The sequence below is a fragment of the Barbatula barbatula genome (assembly GCF_947034865.1).
Source record: "Barbatula barbatula genome assembly, chromosome: 22".
Lineage (NCBI taxonomy): Eukaryota > Metazoa > Chordata > Actinopteri > Cypriniformes > Nemacheilidae > Barbatula > Barbatula barbatula.
Genome location: NC_136785.1, coordinates 8,378,328 through 8,398,336, shown reverse-complemented (window position 1 = coordinate 8,398,336; position 20,009 = coordinate 8,378,328). Strand labels below are relative to the sequence as shown.

General features: G+C 40.2%; 1 protein-coding gene across 3 annotated transcripts in view; it reads left to right on the top strand.

The window, feature by feature from the left end:
* The window catches only part of zbtb16a (zinc finger and BTB domain containing 16a), a 97,604-nt gene that overhangs the window by 37,808 nt on the left and 39,787 nt on the right, over positions 1-20,009 (top strand). For all 3 annotated transcript variants that reach the window (XM_079486942.1, XM_079486943.1, XM_079486944.1), the window contains exon 3: positions 2,668-2,765. In XM_079486942.1, the coding sequence (XP_079343068.1) occupies positions 2,668-2,765 (98 nt within the window). The remainder of the gene's footprint in view (positions 1-2,667; positions 2,766-20,009) is intronic.

Genomic DNA, 20,009 nt, shown 5'->3' with positions numbered 1-20,009 from the left:
AACCACCTTTAAAAAAAGAAGCACAAGTTAATTACCTCCCTTTGTTTTCAACCAAACTGTAGCATTGCATATAAATGTCTTTCTAAGATGACAAATGCACAGACATCTACTGTTCTTGCGCAAATGATTTCATGAAAATTGCAACCTGTAATATGTCGTGAAAGTCCTTCCTGCTCAAGGTATCCGGTGTACCTTCTCTCAGGTCTCAAACATCCCCCCAGGGTCCAGAGGGTCACTCTGACAGTACTTTCTCTCTAATAAGTTGTAGCGTGCTCTCCTCAGACCTCAGGAGAGGAACAATGGCTAGATTGAGGCCACACAAAGGCCTATGAGTGTCCCCCTACAGTATCTCTGTATTGTCCACATTAGCCCCGATCCCAAAGGTGCTTAGACCTCTGGCTTTTCCCAGCTCCCCCTCGCGCGCTTGCTCGCCCGGTCGTCTTTTGAAGTGGCCTTTATCCTGGAAGGCGTTTACAGGCCTTTTTTAATTACTCGCAGCTTGCCAAAGGGCTTTGCTGCCTCATTCTTCTCTTTGTTTGTTGGGTCTCCACAATCCCCATGTAGAAGACAGCCATCAGGACTTTGGATGCACTGCAAGTTTTCTCTCACCCCCTCTGTTGTTTATTTTCTGAAGTCTTCTTTTTTCGGCTCTCGGGCCCCAAATGGTTTTCCATCGGGTCTTTTTTTCTCACTGAGGTTAAACCGCACTTCCTTGCTTCATAATTCTTGCCACTATTTCCACGTTCTGCCAAATCTGGTTTATGAGGGGGAAAAAGAAAAGCTTAAATCATTACGACCCAGCATGCAGCGTCGATGCTCTGTACTTCAAATGAACACACAAGCATTTGTTTGATAACAAAAATAGTTTGGGGTTAGTTATAGAAGGATAAGCACGGATAATGAACTCATAGCATTCAAGCAAATAGCTTATGGATTTTACTAGCATTCAAAAAAGTCATTTAAAGAAACAAACATAAACATGTTTGTGCAATGCGAGTTAGCTGTATAGTAGAAAGTAGAGAGAGTGGATGACTTTGTTTCTCATTAAAGATGTATACTTTTGGTACTAAAGTGCAAACAATGAGCTAATTACCATGCTGGAAACAATTACCAAATGCTGTAAGCATGCTAATAAAAACCAAATCAGTTCAGCACTCGCAGTGATTCGCCAGCATTCGTGCAGCGTTCTCACATTGTTTAAAGAGTGTTCCAGCTTTGAGGGGCTTGCAGCTCCACCACGACCATAAAACAACTTACCTGCCGTGTGCAAGTTTTACAGTATATTCTTTATGGGTGGTTGTGGCTCAGTTTTCAGCAATTTTGAGTTTTAACTTCTACTGGTCGTTTCTACTGGTTTATTAGTGATCAGATGCAATGGGTCAGAGGATTAGCGCGGCTGAGCAGATGCAGATGCTTGGGACCTTTTGTTGTCAACCCTGAGAAAGACACACACGAGCATGCGTTAGTTCATTCTGATCTGCACATGGGTTAAGGGGTCAAAACAGAATGCTTATTTACAAATGGTAAATACATTAAAACCTAGCCAGATTATTCTGCACCAGGTGTCAGGTTTATTCTAGGAAACAGAAACAAAGATCTTTATCTATTCACTTAGTGCATACTTACGTTTTGGTCCGTCGGTCTATCTATATGTCTAATACTACCCATGTACCCGTCAGTTTAAGCGGCATGACACTTTTGATTGGTTAATCTTCCCTAAGAACCCAGAGTTTTTATAATTACGAGAACAAATGTTTCACTTTCAGCCTGATAAAAAGTTGACCCCCTGTTTGAAATGGAGCCTGCAGCCAAATGCTGCCTGTCTTGCAGTGGCGTTAAATTCACTCTTATCTCAGGGCTCATGACCATCTATATGTTCCTGTTTAGATAAAGGGCCCCTTCATACCCACTCTGGGTCCCGAATGAATGAACAATAGGACTTTGAAACCTCATGCCATTGATCATTTCTGCTTGTAAAGCATTTCATGAGTTCTTTATCTGAAAAAACAGTCCCCATCATGATCATCTAATGCGGTTGTGAATCCAGTTTTAGAGCACTTTATTGATACCTGATTGTTTTACATGCAATGTTGCCGAAACATTAACAAATGTAATTTTAAAACATTAAATGATTTATTTAAAAAAACATTTAAATAAATAATTATAATAAAATAAGTAAAATAAAATTGTTGTTTTTGTTAGCAGAAGTATTTGTTTTAATCAAGATATTTTAAATAAATATAAATAATCAAACCATTAAATAAATATTATGATTATCATTATTGTTGTTGGTGTTATTGTTATTATTTTTGTGTTGTTGTTGTTGTTACACATTAAGTTCCTTAAGTGCTATGAATGAATGTGCAAGGTTAGTTAGTCAGTTGGTTGCATGCACTGTTGTTTTTTTAAGAGAGAAATGATCCAGTGTTTTTCCACAAGAAAGGCTACAGGTTTAATGTTTACTGCCTTGTGGGTATTAAAACAGTTTCATCCTGTGTTGGAGGAACAGTAAGCTTGTCTGGCAGGAGGTGAAATTATACTATTGTCTTTTCTATTTAACGCACTAATCAAATCTCCCATTAGAGCCAGGTGCCTTAAATGCCCATTTTTTGTGTGAGTGACATAAATGGTGTTGACTGATGTTATTTGTCCTGTTTCTCCCCGCAGGAAGCTACACAGTGGAATGAAGACCTACGGTTGTGAGCTTTGTGGCAAACGCTTCCTAGACAGTTTGCGCCTGAGGATGCACTTGCTGTCTCACTCAGGTAACATGCATGCTTGCGTCTGCACTAGTCTGTTTACACATTTGCATTTTGATGGTTTTTATGAGTCTGTGTCGATCCACTTCAATTTATAGCCCGTTGGACGCTTTGCACGTTGAGCTTTTATGGAAGGGATCTGTGGCTTAGACCTGTGTTTCAGTGGAGCAAAGACTGATGTAATTTTGATTTGCACTAAAAATGTAATTTTAGGTCCACTAAGATTAAGTCCTATCCAATTTATTTAGTAGCCAGTTTGATTTGTGTAAATCATAAAATGTGTATGTGCACAGTAAAATTTTTATAGTTTATTGGGGGAAGTGAATCTGTTCCTTAAAAGAGAAGCGCTCTTCCGTGATCTGCCGTGAATTTGGTTTATATAGAGTCTATTAAAGCAATGGCACCCTCAGTTCCCTCTGTGACTGCTAGAATCACAGACCAAAGAAGTCAAAGTCCTCACAAACACACACAAGGGTAAAATTTCCTTGTTGTTCCTCGAGTTTAAGATAATTAAGAGGTCTTTATTGAGGTAATTGATTCCACAGTAATTTGGGTTTTAGATTAGATTAGATTAGTTAAAAAACTCAGAGATTACACCGGCAAGACAAATAACCAGAGACTTTCAGTTTCGCACAGTGGAATATTTTGATGTCAATATCTTCATATAGTGAGATGAGATTGACTTTTTGCAGGGCCGTTTAAAACCATGCGGAGTGGAGAGATGAGTGACACCTCACGCTCGGCGGCCCAATTCAATTCATGCACGACTCAGCATGGCAGACGCTGCTGTAAGGAAATATCTAATGTTTATTTTAGAGGCCGTTCAAATCCCAAGATGCGTGTTCAATAAGAGACTCTGTGGAGATATTGTAGTACTCATGTGCTCATAATGGCAGCCTGTGGTGCATGTACCGCACAGTGACATTTATGAGAGCTTTCCTGTGATAAAAACAAAGAGGCGGGTCTGAACTCTGATGAATACCTCTGTTTTGTATTCCGCACTGACCCACAGCAGCCGCCTGTACTCGTAAACAAGTATATTCTGTATCATTGTTGTAATCCAGACATTCTTATGGGAGACTGGTATTGATATTATGATTTTGGATAATCCAAAACTCAGATGCAGGGTTGCATGAGACCATTGGCCAGAGACCAATTTCCAAAAGACCTTTGTATAGCCGCTGCCTTACTCAGGCCTTCGACAAACAGAAGGACTGAGGTATCTTTTTTTATCTTGCACTTCATTTTTTTTATCTTCATCTTAATCATCTTCTATTATTACTGAACTTAATATTAGAATAGAATTAGAGTAAAATTATCCGGTATAGTTTGTTTTCAGGTTATTTGTGGCATTCACACCTAAGCCAAAACTGTCAAACCCCCCTCAAATTAATCAGGTGTGAAAACACCTTTCTGAGAGGTGACCAAGCTCTGCCCTGTTGGTTTAAGAGTCGACAAGCTCCATTTTCCTGTTTTCCGCATCTTTTAAGTCACCCTCATCAGGGAGAGCCAAAACAGAGAAATGGCAAAGAGTCAAATGGCAAGCGGTGCTAATCACGACAGCAGTTTTGCTTTTAAAAGAGCACAAGTACCAGTCATAATTCCTTAAGATCTTTATCAAAGATCCAGCTCCAGACATCCTCCCTCAACAACCAGAACAAACGAGCACTGCGAAACTGCTTATTTTTAGTGCATCAAAACAGAACGCAAAAAACCCCAAGAACAAAACAGTTCCAACGTTCGTATGCACGGCGCTTGACACACAACGCTAACCTGGTTTGTGTTTGTAGCAGTCTGGCTCTTGAGAGCTTCACTCTTGTGTAATCCTCAAGCTTTTCAGTGGAAAGACTTTTATAGACACAGACAGTGGCAGAGACGGCACAGCTCTTTGATAGTTGTTTTTTTCTCTTTATTTGTGCTTTGTTCTTTCATTGCAAACTTTCTGTTTTTATCCTTCCTGTTCGGAGCGGTTTGATTTTTATCAGTGCTCGGAACGTTGACACCAAGCAAGAGGCTCTGCACTCCTCCTCCGCTCCGCTGTCTTCAGATGGAGAAATGGTATTAAATATGCCATGTGTATTGTGGTGTACCATTTGCCCCCCCCACGAGCTGGTGTATGCCGTCTCTGTTTGTTTTATTGTGGACTTGGCAGTGCGCCAGTCTGGGCCGGCTGCCACAGCCCAGGGTACAGTATGTACAGTGAATGTTACGCCAGCTTTTTTCTTTCCTGTGTTGTCTTTTTTTGTAATTATTGTTTGACAGCAGCGGCTGTGCTGGTTGTTTTTCGGAGGCTTGAGAGGCCTCGTGCTGGGGGTGGAGTTTGTTGGCGTCTGGCGGCGCGAGCGGGTTTGGTTGGTAGAGGAGCGAGACCAATAATAGAGGCTGAAATAGCGCGTGCTTGTGTTTTTCCTCAGGTTAAGGTCATCGTGGTCTGGGAGCTGCTGGGTTGTGAGGCAGCATAGCGGTGAAGCAAAAAAAGGAAAAAGTGACTCAGCCATTTGAATAGCACGGCTGGGCTATTAGTGTTATGCGAGCTTCCCTTGTGACTTCAAAGACTGCAGTGCGTGGTCTGGGTAGGCTAGCCAAGGGACATGTTTTGATCCATTTTTGAAAGGCGAGGCAGAGCATTACGGCAGGATTACAGATCAACATGGGCTGTTTGCCATATATCATTTGAATTTTTTACTAGTTTTTTTCTACAGCTGTAAACATCTATAGCTGTTGCATCCAACTTTCCAAACAAATGGAGGTCAACTTAAAGTGACGTATTTGACGGCTGATACTGTAGTAAAAAGACTAATGGTCGAATTGAACCGAACGTTTACACTCACGCACACACTTGTGGGCCGGGTGAACGGTCTCATTAGTGAGCTAAAGTGCCTAGCCCGGCCTGATTAAGTCGGTGTACTATTCTCCAGAGGACCCAACCAGTGGACCTCACTTGACTTCATTAGCTCAGTAGACTGATGCAGGGCTAACACAGCAGGACCCCACGTGCACATTTAACACTTTGCCATGGCATTCGGGTATTTTTGAAACTATGCTACACAACTTGCATAATTCTGCAGTTTAGGCGCAGAAATATAGAAAGCTGTTGCTTTCAAGTTGTCTTCCAAGCATACTAGCTGTTTTTCTTTTGATGACAGTGAATTAGCCGTTTCAATTATGATTGTGTTACGGGGCCCGCGGGCTGTTCTTTAGCTCCATTGTTGCTTAGCTATTATGTTCGTTGTTTAGGAGCTTTTGCCAGCCCTTTCTTTTCCTGGTTCATGTCCTCAGCTTGTGTTGTTTATACGTTTCATCCAAGCTTTTCGCAGATATTAGCCTCGTTTTGTGAGGTGAGAAAAGGTATTTTCATTTCTCACCTGGGCATGATTCGGACTCCGCACAGGAGTCTGACCCGGGAGTATTATGTAGACGGCTGAAGCATAGAGACGTTGAAAAATGAGAGGCATGAGCAAGAAGAAAAGAGCATTTCCTCTCTCTGTCAGAAGCAGTGAGCTCTGGGCTCCCACAGTCTGGCCGTTCGCCAGCTCTTCCCTCACAGTGATGACATCATCAGCTGCCGGCAGGTCTGGATGTTCTGCCAACATTCCAGAGCGTTTATGATCGCTCGCAGATGTGTGTCCAGGAACATACTGTACCCAAACTAGAAATTAATGAAACTTGACTGCTTTCCAAGTCACATATTCCAAAATAGAGAGCCTGTAAATGGGACACGAGCAGGGGTACGATGGAAGCAATAGTTCTTGTGGTGGGGGGAGAGGGAAAAAGCCCCGGTGCTCAGCGCTCATGTACATTCTTAACAGCAGCTGATAAAGCCCCCTTTCTCACCCCCCTCATTCCACGATCCCCCCCCCATGCAACAGTCAGGGGATGACGGGCTGTGTTGAATAAATGGCCTGTGCTTCTGTTTGGCAGCGTGCCCTAACTTTTCTCTGGTGGTTTAAACCCATAATACTTTCTGTGACCTGTTGATGTACATTAAATCCCCATTTAAAACAACGTTTGAATTATGGGACACATAAATCTCCCTCTGTTATAAGGTCCAAGAGAAATTATTAAGCATGTGGGCTAACAGCTTTGTAATTGTTTGACGGGTTTACAAAGAGCTGACGACAGTCTATTCCCATGATGCTTTGGGCCGTGCTGTACAACAAATGGATGGGCCAGGAATTATAATAATGTCTGTGTTTAATGTTTTTAGACAGGAATGGGAAATCACAGACTACACAGAGGCTCTTCTCTATAAAAGCCCAGCGCTTCTCAGTTCATCAGAAATAAAATTTGTGGTTTACTGAGTGTCCTCTAAATTAATTTTTTTTAATATAATTTTCTATAACAAATATCATAATGTTCTTTCATTGAATGCCGTCTTGAATATTACAATTAGGGCTGGGACGATATACATCTCGATTTACACCAATTATACCTTGTCTAAGGAAGTCACATTTGTCTAATGCATACTTCATGGAGGTTGCCTCATTTCAGTTAAAATAACAAGATAAACTCATTTTAATTTTATAATAAGACGTAGTCGTTGTATTTTCATTCTTACCTTGAAATGTAACTGTTGCCCTTAGGAAAATTACCTCAGGTTTTATTTCAGATGTGCCCAACAAACACAGCCTTCAAATTGAGACCCAGCTATGTACTATCTAATAAAGGCTGTAGACACTTGTCAAAGGAATAAAGAAACTGACTAATAAAGAAAAGTGTTTGTTTGTCTACTAGAATTTAATGTTAAATAATCCATTTGCAAGTACGTTTTTCATTTTTAAAGGCTTGCCGTAACCTATAAACAGACTTTTAAAGCCACACAGTTTAATATGTACACATTTATTCCTAATCTTATCCCTCATAAAACGCTGAAAATGCCTCAGTTACTATCTCGTCTCGTCACACTGATAAAAGTTTTTTAGTCCGCGTTTGTGGATATTATCGCTCAACATTTGTATTTAAAAATAAGTTAAATATTGAATGTTTAGCCACTTTCGTTGTGCGTTGCACTCAAACTTCTTTGATTTGATTGGTCACCACAACGGCTCTGTAAACAGTAACTTTACCGAAAACCCATAAAAAAACAGACTTTCGAGCGATGGAACAGGAAGTCCTAAAATGCTAACTCAGTTCCGGGTTTTGCATACAAAATACTTAGCCTCCCTGTTGAGATCCACTGCTAGGCCGCTGAGGAAAAAAGTTTGCAGCACCAAAATACACATTGTATTACACACCCCTGAAAATAAATGGTGGGTGCAACCATGCGTGAGAAAATGGATGTGTTGCGTGAGAGCGTGAGAACTCAATTGCGTGAGTCTAACGGCAAATGCATGAGAGTTTGGCATCCCTGTATGTGTGTAAATCTTACTTCTTCTGTGTCCCATATTCAGAGTTTCTGCAAAGAGTGCCCTCTGGCTTTCGGATGATGCAGCATTTAACCGCAATTCATTGAGAAACTGAGCACGATATTCTGTCTTAGCCCTAATTACAATACATTTGAGGTGCCTTTCAAATTTTTTTACAGTAGTATGTCATAAAATATCCTATTTCTGAATTTGTGTTTAGCGAAATACATGCTCTCTATTTCTCTGAAAAGAGATCTATGTCAAGCCTCATTTGGAATAACTCGCAATTCTCACCATGCCTTGGCTTGGAAAAAGGAAGACAATAATTGAACATAATGACTTCTTTTCCCTTTATGACTGTTCCATTTTAAGGGTGTTTGGTATTTGTTTCATTCCCATGCCTCTTTTCATTTCAGGCATCATCTTGTTAACATTTTTCGATTAAAACATGGAATAAGCTCACACCAGCCATAATACCCTGTAAAAGATCCTGATCTTACTCTTTTGTTGTCGGGTATTGCAGCTTTAAATCCCTTTGGTTGCTAAGTAGCAAGTGCCCCTGTGCTCTAATGGGCTGATTTGGTATTCAGCTCGATGCCGGGTCTTATTTTTGTATGCGAGACAAAGTGTTTTGATGGAGGGTGATTGCGGCAGCGTCTGGAGGCTGTTTGGGAGTTTTATGGGCTGTACAGTACACCGTGTGCCTTCTAAAACAGAACACAGGCGATTGAATTTTGGATTTGCTTCATCATTTCTGTCCTCTGAGCAGCCTCTGTCAAAAAGGAAAGCGTAGCTGGAAGGGCACAGATTAATTTGTTCTGCTGGAAATGAGAGCAGTTCAGCAAAACACACACACAAACATGCAACGTGCGTGCGCACAGAGCTGTCTGAAAATGCAGCGAAATGCGCACAGATGCGAATGCGAGTCATTCCTTGTGCTTCGGAAAGGACGAGCGGCTCAGATTTAAAGGAATAGTTCTGTCATCATTTTCTCTCCCTGTTGTCATTTCAAACCTGTGTGATTTTCTTTCTCCCGCAAAACACAAAAGATATTTTGAAAAATGTTTGTAACCAAAACCAGTGCCAACGGTTTTCTGTTACCAACATCCTTCACAATGTCTTATTTTGTGGTCTGCAGAAGAGAGTAAGTCATACAGGTTTGAAATGACAAGAGGGTAAACTATTCCTTTAATATGATGTTACTTTGCTGTGATTTGCTCTGGTTGTTACCCTTAAAAAAAAGTACATTATTCTAACCATGTTTGTTTTATTTTTAATAAAACCATGATATTTGTAGCAAACCTGTGGTTATACAAATTGTAATCACTGTTTTAAAACCATGGTTAATTTTCATGAGGGTACAGTATACAAACCGATGGGGTCAGTGCTCTTTAGCTTATATCTTGAATTTTAAAAAACTAAACGTTGGCAAGCTCATTTTAGACTGAGAATGGTGCTGTTGAATAGCATCAGACAAAAGCACTCTTATTGTTTTATGATAATAAACAAACATTGGACGCATTCCAGTCAGGATAGCTGGTTTGAGCCATATCTCAATTTTATATCCGTTTAAATCACCGTAAATTTTTTATGGTGCAATAGCTTTCACCCTACAGTTGACTCTTTGCTTCGCTGAGGGAAACGGCTTGACCTAATCACTGTTACATTTCGTCACTCATTTACAACAATGGCTGATAATTCATCCGTAATGCTCTTTGAAGAAGAAGACAGTCCAAACAACTCCCTGGACCTGAAATATAAACCCAACCGATCCTATCAATCAAACCGTGGGCGTTTCAGGTCACACTGATTTAAACCAGTTTGGTGTAGGAGCTGCGATTCCACAACCAGATTTCCACCACTGGCAGAGTCCCTGGAAAAAATGATTTGTTTGTTTACTGGCTTTTGTTTGTGTTCAAAGATCAAGGGTTCGATTGCAGCTGTAAGCCAGCGGTTGAAATGCAGTGGTGCGGTGTCTGTACTAGTTGCGTCAGGGGGGGCTGCTAGAGAGGATGAGGTGGTGGGGGGACATGTGTAAGGGGAGGCTAAATTTAAATTGTAATTGGCCGACTTCCACAAGCTTGCGGGCATTTTAATGAGTCATAATAACTTCATTTAAAACCAGCTGAGCAGAAAATAGATTGGAGAGGAGCCTGTGGCCAGTATGGATTTGTGTTTTTTTGGTCTGCCTTTCATCGTAGGGGCTGTACCCTCTCTGCCAGTCCTGTTGGGCCACTGAGCACAAAACATCCTTTGTGGATTTATCATATCACTGTCCACTTTACATTCAGAGCATATTCAGACACGTTCCCTCCAGTTTTAAGCCTTATGCTCTGTATTGAGAGTAGAGCAGTCAAACAGTGCATCCGTTCATGATTTTGTATTCATCAAAATATAAAATCCTGTTTGTGGCGAAGCAGTAATTCGATAATACACATCTTGACCTAAATTACTTCTTTCTAATATCACAGAGCAGGAGCTGAAAGCAATTGGTCAACACTTGAAAAGCAAGTTTCCAAATTAAACACACCTCCTATAAAGTTATTAGCAAAATGCTGTTAAAGAGCCCAATCGTGCTGATGCGAGGACGCAAACAACATCTCCTACTTGACTCTGATTATAAGATTAAGATTAACAGGATCATCAACTGGCAGAGTTGAAATAGATTGGATAGATGCACTCTCCCAGTCCAATTGAGTTTTGAGTATAGCACGGTTGGGCAGGAGCGCACGGTGGCATGTGTTAAAAGGGACTGTTAAAATGTAAAACGCACAGAGCTGTTGAAATCCTTCAGTGCTGCCACCCACTGATGCCTCACCTGGCCTTTATCTTAGCTGAGGCCATGAAGACAGAGCGTGTGCTCTCGTGTGATAAATGCCCGCTTTCTGCTTATCCCATTCAAACGCATCCGTTTCTGTCTGTCCCTCTTTTTTTACCCCAGCGGGCGTTTTTTTGAGACCTTCATATCTTTTGTTTCTCCGTATATAGACGTGTACTGCGTGTTTCCAAGTTTTCATCCCTCCTTCATCTGAATGAAAGTGGCAGCAGTGGGGTTTTTATTTTTAAATGCGTTTACGTCTAACAACATCCACTCCGCCCCCAGCACGCACCGAAAAAGGTCTGATAAGCTAAGCTTAGGAAAATCCTGTTATATTTGTGGGTCAGTATAAAATAATTTTCTGAGGAAAAAAATTCTCATCACAAGTATGTACAGTATATGCATGATAAAATGTGATTTGTTTTCCGTGTAGTACAGATAAAAGTAAATATTCTCAGTGGCACTTTTTATTGCATTGCATAAGCTTCGACGATTGCTGTGGGAAACTTTTAGATCAGTTTCTTAGCACAGATTAAAAAGCTATGAATCCCATTTACGGCGGAGCTCCCTTATGAAATGCTCTTTGAAACTTTCATATTTTGGCTGAAGAGCGAAGCAGGCGCTAAGCAAAGATCTGCCGACGGCGCTTTCATGTTTAAAAAAATGAAAACAGATAAAAGCAGTCCCATCTGGAAGTAGCCAGGACACAAGGGCTGCTTTTATGCTGCCCATTCCACTGGGAGGTTCAACATGAAAAGCAGCCGTGGATATTGTGTTATTACTTTTGCGAACGCATTTGTGGATCGGAATACTAATACAGGGCCGTCTAAACAATTTCGGCGCTGAAGAAAAACATCTCTATCTCAGGCACTTTGAAACCGTCTGTGGCGACATTAGTAATTAATGTTTAATAAGCAACCACAGACAGTGCCAAAGCCTTAAGACACTGTGAGCTACAGTAAAAAAGATATTTAGAGATTCTGGCTATCAAATTCAGATAAGCTATGTTGATAGATGTGGAAAAATGACTGCAAACACATGTTTGCTGCATTGCTTTTCAACTGCAAATGGAATACATTTTTATTTGTATTTTTTATTTTGTTAAAAGTAAATATAGTCTTAGTATATTGCTATTTTACGTTTGACACAATTTTTGTTTTATTAATTTTTTATTCGAGAAAAGCCTCGAATAATAGAACCTTTACAGTTTACATGCATGCAGATGTACGTCTGTTCATTAAGTTTTGTACAGTCAGAAGGATATTTATCAGTGTCAGTGCAGAGTCAGTTCAGATCGTAACTGTGATTGTACAGAAATTCTGCTTACAGATGTGGAGCGAAAGAAGATGTAAAGGAACGTCAAGTGAAATGGGTGTCAGGACGTCGTAAAAGGTTTTAGTGAGGAAGTAAACGGGAGTGTCGCACAGTCAACATCCGTGAAGAAAAGAAGTTTATGGAAGTTACATTTTTTCCTCTTTTTATTTAGCCATAACCCTCTTTCTCTTCCCCTTTCCTTATTTTTTTTTCAAATTAAGGTTCCTGCTCTCTTAAAATTATTTTTAAAAACATGTGACGAGTGACGTGGGTGAAGAGTTCAGGGGTGAGTCGAACTCATCTGGCGCAATAACCAATCATTTATTTTATTAACTGGTTGAGGAGAAAATGCAGTAGACATGTTGTTTGTTTGCAATTTCTCCTTTTCTAGTGCAGGTGAGAATTTATGGCTGTTCCTTATGAAGGAAGTCAATGATAAACAAATATTTAGCCTAAATGACTGCACCTGACAGCAGTTAAACAGGGTGTGGTGTTTGCATTTCTTGTCATGATCTGAGTTTTCAGGTTATCTGTGCGCCACTTTCAGGTTTCTATTGTACCGTCCCTCCTAGAATTTACTCCAATGTGCTCGTTTTTCTGGATGCTTTTTTCAGTAATGTTAACCGGATCCCCCATCGCATGCTTGTGTTAAGTGTGTAACAGTTTTGTAATGACTCGTGCCGGTCTATAGGTCATTGTTTAGCCTGCACTCCCTCCCCCATGCTCCTGACCTGGGTCTTAATAAACTAGAGAACGGCTTTTGACAATGTGTGACTTGAAAGCAGGAAATAATGGGCACTAAATGTTAAATCTTTACAGGTTATTGACCTGTGGAGCATACATGGGCTCTGTTAACTATGTGCAGCCCGTCGCTGACTGCCTGTAGTACCTCTGTAACACTCTTTTGCCCATGCATTTGTCAGTCCCTAGTTAGCATTTCTCACATCGCTGTCAGGACTCGGACCCCCTTTGGGTACTCGTGATTCAGAATGTAATTTTTCACATTTAATTCCCCTTCCGCCTTGAGGCAAATTAGCAGGCTCACTCATTGGCCCTCACCTGAAATTGATTTAGACCTGGCCAATCATATTTCAGGACCTGGAATCTCTTCCATGGAAGGCAAATGAGAAAGGAGCTTGTGTCCCGCTGTGTCCCGCTGCCCAGCAGTAAATGCATTTACAGCACTGTAAAGACAGCTCAATTGTCACATCCAGCGGTTGGTTGAAGTTTCTGTGGTCGTTCGGGGAGAAGGTTCATCGCATGGTCAGGCTCTCAGGTTCTCCTGTGATTACATAAAAGAGAGCTGAAGGTATTGGTCTGCTTTCAGACAGCTTTGCAGGTATTGATCCTGGAGCGAGGTGGAAGGAGATCTTTTTTGCGCTTCTTAAAAAGCACCTGTACACTTTTCAATGCAAAAATTCATTTTAATTCATTTTTAATACTATATAATATATTTGAGTTTATTTGCAAAAAGAGATGATTCAGTTTAAAAAAAAATAATAATAAATTTAAAAAACATTATTGACAATATATATTTTTTGTTTTATTGTGTTTTATGGTTTTAGTCATCTGTTTTTACTAAATCAAAACGACCCAACTGCAGTTTGATGGATATTACTAGGAATGCACAATAAAAAAAACTATTTATGAATTTATGAAAAACTGAGTTGCAAATGAGATCTTGATTTATAATAAATTATCAAATACATTTATAATATTTTGCATTTATTTCAAAATATTTGTATGTTTACTTATTTTCTTAAGCGTCTTTGCAATGATGTGCAATGTGCATTTCTATAGTTTATTTACTTTGGCATTCAAAGAATCAACTGGTATGGCTTAAGATGCTCAAAATGCAATTGGCAAAAATGTTACTCTGTGTTTGTGGCTGTTCCAGCTGTGCTTTAAAGATGACAGATTTAACCCTTTTATGCATGCAAGTTGAAAACCTCAGTCTGTATTTTTGTCTCCAATGGTTTTAGGCTCTTAGACTTTAGAAGAGATTTTCTGATGTCACAAGTGGATGGCATAGGTTTTTTTTGTTGTTGAAGAAATACTGTAGCTTCAAATACTCAAGTATCATGTGAAAATGTTAATACAGGTGGTTAATGAACATAAGTTTATAAATGTGGTGACCTCGGTGATGTGATTATACAAACCCCTTCTCAGAACGGCAGCCGTAGGTTTTGGTGGCAACGGAAGCCGAATGTGGTGAGATGCCAGTAAGATGCTAGAGGCCTCTCCTCATTTCCTGCCACTTCACACCAGGCAAACCCTGCTGGTTCCGGCCCAGCCCAGCTCCTGTTTCCTCCACTTTTGAAAGCCCTTTGTCCTGATACTGCCCACAGTAATAATTTAAGGGACCGTGACCTGAAGTGAGGCAAGAAAGGAAGAGGAAAACACATGGAACCTTTCACCTTTTATTGCAGGGGAAGTGTTAGCCTGCCGCACGTTGGGGTCATAGCAAACATCACTTAAAGAAATATCTTTGAGTTTGTTTCTGCATGTGGATTGGACCGGACATGCTGGCGAGTCCCAGATACCACAGTGGTTGTCTGTCTGTACTGTAAGGATTGCTCCTAAGCCTGTGTACATCTTTGTGAACTGAAATGCCCGGAGAATATCTGGGGCGAGATTGACATTGTGTACCGAAATGACAGTGTGTACAGTGAGAGGGAAAAGGCAGAGGGCCGAGTGTGTGACCTGCTCGACAGATAAATTGGTCCGTAGGCAAAATGGATTAAGAGATTATGCGGGATAAAACACAAGCGAATGAATGTGTAACATTGTGCTCATTTCGAGCAGATACATTTAGAAGAGCCTTTGATGTGCAAGTGTGTTTAGCGAGTCAATATTCAGCTGCTTCGGTTTGTCCCGAGACATCCTCTGTCGGTGCACCAGACCGTGAAGCTATCAGAAGAAGCCTAGATATCCTCAGTTTTTATCTCCTTGGCGATTCTTTCTGTTCTCTGTGAAGGCTGTATAAATATTAACCAGCTGACTGGTCTTCATTTTCTGAAAGCGGAGCCTAATCTGCTGTAGAGTGAAATCAAATCTGTGCAGTGCGTTTCTCTTGCTGTGTGTCTGTAGCTCTGTTTCAGAACCCGGTGAGCTGCCTCATTGCTTACCGTCTACATAGGCAGCTGCTTTCTAAGGCAACACCATGAAACCTTGTGAGTGATTTCGATTGCTCTACAGTACGGAGCAACTTGGCACCTCACAAATAGCAGACTGAAATTCGAATGTTGATTTTAACCTGTCTTTGCCTTGATGTAAGCATGTTGCTAAGCTTTGGACCGTCTAACAAGCACAAAATACAGAGCCCACTTGTACTGGCTAAAGTACTTGAATTTTAGCATTGTCAATAGTGTTTTTGGCTTTTTATGAACACTTCAATATTGAATATTATATTATATTATACAGATATACAGTCACAGAAACTGATTAAGAGTTTTGCATTTAATCAGCATTTCTGCATGTATTGTGGCTATTCCAGTCCAGTGTCTATTGAATTTCTTCAAAAAGAAACCACAGAAGTCAGCAAACAGCAATGTAAAAGAAGAATGCAAAGACGAATGAGAAAAATCAGGCTTATTCCATCAAATTTCATTTTAAACTGTGCGTAAAATACATTTGTTTAAAAATGAATATGAACTTCATCTTTTTTTGTTGTTTTGGCAACAAGTTTGTCCCGTTTCAATTCTTTGTAAAAAAAATGCAATTGGGTAAAATGTTTTCATTGATTGATAATATGATCACACATGCCTAAATAGTAAATTCAAAAACTGAAAATCATTGTTTTTTCTGTTTTGTGTGTTTAACATGTGTGTTACATGTCTACAGTACATGTGAAATGAAGCTTTCCTGTAGCTAGGTGGTTAGAGCATGGCGCTAGCAGCACCAAGGTCATGGGTTTGATCCCAGGGATTACACATACTCAAATACAAATGTATAGTATCATGCAATGTAAGTCGCTTCGGATAATAATAAATGTGTATGTAAATGTTATGATTTTTCAGTGAAAGTTCAAATGTAAATGCGAAATTGTTTCGTTTCACTGTAAAGTGGACACAAGAATATGACCACACATGCCTATAAATAGAATTTAGAAAAACCGGAAAAAAAAATCTGCCGGTCCTTATCAAGTATTTGAAGTTTGTATGTATTATATAAACACATTATATTATATCGTCGCTTTCCTTTTAAAACCTCGGGTCTCAATTCATTGGTTTTAATGAAATAAAAAAACACTACTTTTTAAATTATTTAATACTGTGTCAAAATTTACAAGCACTTTTTAATACTTTTTATGATTTAGATATTTGCAAAACCCAGTGACCAACGAAAAGGGTGACTAATAATAAGATTTATGGCAAAAAAATTTAATTACAAAATATGGAGATGCAAAGTTATAAAAGGACAGTAGCGATATTCCTATTGTGTAGCGACACTTTTTATATTGTATTGTGGATATATAATCTATATATCCGTTATTTGTATATAAATACATCTTTTTTAGTTTTTCTATAAATAGGCCTGATTATAAATGAGATTGAGGTTGGCCTGTCCACAAAGCATTCATGAATCCAATACTGCCTGAAGCTTTTGCAGGTATCTCACCAGGTTTTTGAACACAGCATATACGGTCACACATAATTGCGTCCATATTCCCCAGCATTCATTGTGCCATCAGCATGACTCTGAGATCTTTTGTACACAAATATACTCATCCAAACGTCCACGCTGGCATGTTTGTGTCCGCGAGTGTGTTTTTACGAGGGGAGTCTGGCAGTCTCCCAGCATTTTTGTCTTGGTTGATAAAAAATTGCTCTGCCTGCGGTACACGTCTACGAGAGCGAGAGAGAGAGAGAGAACACACAGTTCCTGGCTGTCCTTTCCAATTGGCAGTCTCCGTACTGTTCTGTGACTGATAAGAGGATAGTGTAAATAAAACTGTACAGCACAGCTCGTTACCACTACAGGAAAGAGAGAGCATAGTGTCTGCACTCATTGTTCTGTCGGCAATGTGTTTTCTCTAGTTTATATGGATTTTTGTGCCTTTTTTGGGGCCGTGCGTTCTGTCTTATATAACGCATTTGTGTAGGCTCACCGAACAACAAGGGTATGTTTTTGTTTGTGCCGTACTCATGTTTCCGTTTCTGAGCTTGGAGGGGGTTGGACCGATCAGAGAGTGTGTTATGAGAATCTACCTTTATAGCATTAGACAATGTGTGCTTGTTCAGATCTTTCCATGACAGATACTGTAGTATAGCTCTCTACAGGGGCTCATCAACAAAGGTGACGCGGCCCCCACTGTCAGGTAATCCGATACAGGTTGTTTGCAGTATCTCTCTGATTCTGCGTTCGCACTAAAAGCTCCGGTTACGCTTTATTCATACACGTACACGCATCAACAACGCTGTGCTTCCAAACATGGGCGATTAACACGCAGAAATGGTAAATCCTGTGGTTTCACTTGTGCAATACCGTCAGGGTAGGGAAGCGAAAAGGGAACAGGCCCGTGGCACGTGGCACCTCTCCTCTACTTGTTGGGAGCCGTGGTTGTGTAAGGGCCCGTTATGTCAGGTTCGGCATCGCTGTGGCAACTCCAAGAGAAGGGGGGAAGTGGGAGTTGCTAGAGAGCAATTATTTTATAGCCACAGTTGTTTTAGGTTTTTTTTGCTGGAGAGGCAGTTATTTCTAGCCTTGGTTTTCCTCTCTGAGTGTTTTCTTCTGGTAGGGTGTGTTAAAAAGTAGGCCAAACATGCAGGCAAATCGAAGAGGTTTTTTTTTCTTCTAACCATTGTTTCGTCATGTCGAAATTAAAGCGTCACTTTTGATCAAAGTAAGAAGCTAGGATTTATTTATTTGATTCCACGACTTTTGCCAGGGCTGGGAGCGTGTTCCTGCTGGGTGGCTGTATGTCACCTCATGTGAGATAATGACCTGCTTCAATAAACTGCTGTTTATATGGCAGGAGGGTTTAAGGTCTGGCTTCTCTCTCTTTGCCACTTAAGATGGTGATCGATGTCCTGCTGGCATTCCTTGTAGGACTGCTTCAGTACCTGGATGTTCCTGCTCCATGGCGAAATGTGAGAACATCACCTCTGCAGACCAGACACAATGCGCTGGTTGATGCATATGCATGATAAAATCACAGTACAAGTTGCCCCTGCTTATTTAAATGTCCAGTCAGTAATATCTAGCGGCAAGGTTGCGAATTGCAACCAACCGCTCACCCCTCCACCTCCCTTTTGAAACACTACGACAGCTGTCGGAACATGGCGAATTACATGCAAGGGGAACCGCGCTGTATGTAGATAGAAATAGCTTATTCTAAAGTTATAAAAACATAACGCTTTATTTTGTAAGCGTTTTATAATACCTCTGAAGACATTGCTATGTATTTTATATTGCATTTGTATGAATAGATCATTGAAAAGGTCCAGTGTATGAAATCTAGCGGCATCTAGTTGTGAGGTTGCAAATTGCAACCAACGACTTACTCCACACCTCTCTTTTGAAGCACTATGGTGGCTGGCACGGGACTAAAATCTTGTCACGTTTTCGCTTCTTTGCCAAATTAGATAATTTAAGAAACACACTCTGTAGGAAAGTTTGTCCATTGAGGGCTACTGCAGAAACAACATGGAAAATTCCATGTAAGGGAACCTGCATTGTGTGTAGATAGAAATAGCTCATTCTAAGGTAAGCTACACTTCATTATGTAAGGTCTTTACACACCTCTGAATATAGTCTGGTATAGTTATGGATATTATATTGCATTTCTGTCAGTGCATCATCCAAAAATCTACACACTAGACCTTTAAAAAAAGTATTTTAAATATTAAAAAGTATACTTTTCACCTGGAACTTTCAATCAATGGCAAGATATTATGTGATTGATTGTCGGTGTTAATATCTATTATCTGTAGAATCTAGATGTCTTTGTAAAAGCTATAAATCAGCATCTATTCTATTGTAGTTCCTCTTATTTTGCAACATGTGACAACAGGTAGTAGTCGCGACATTCAATTTCATGAGCATTACAGAGGAACTTGATTGTGTCGCGTTCTCAAGTTTATTGCTGAGTGGCATCATGGGCCAGTCAAGAAAAACAGTTTTTCCTCCTGTCTTCAGGGTACAGTATGTTTTGTAACTTTACAGTGGTTTCGAAATATGCTTTGCTTGGTCTCCATCACAGCTTTTAATCTGAAATATGACTTCCTGTTTAGCTGGTAAAGGTGCTAAAACTTGAGCACAAAGTTGAGTGTTGGCAGTCCTGCAACACATTTAACAAACTCACTTTAGGTCGGTCACATGTTTCGGTTGGGCAGATAAATACAGTGCCGAAGCACACAGTGTTCCTTCTTTATTGTAAAGCCACAAGATCAGATGGTATATTGACATCCTGTGGTCTTATAGTTCCCGTCTTTGTCCTGTTGCAACTCCAAAATGTGCTTAGCAGATGACAGATGTATGACTTCTTGTTTTTTAGTTTTGTGTGTTTGACTTGTGTGTTATGATTTTTAAGTGAAAGTTAGAAGGGAAATTATACTTTGCGATCACTGTAAAGTGCACACAAGATCAACATATGGCATGCATGTGTATCCTGCAAAAAAATACATGTTCCTGTAGTTCGCTTGGTAGAACATGGCAGCAGCAATCCAAAATGTGACAGGTTGTGAAATGTATAGCTTAAATGCATTGTAAATTCCTTTGGATTAAATCATCTGCCAGATGTCTTAATGTTAGTGTAAAACCCACACAGTT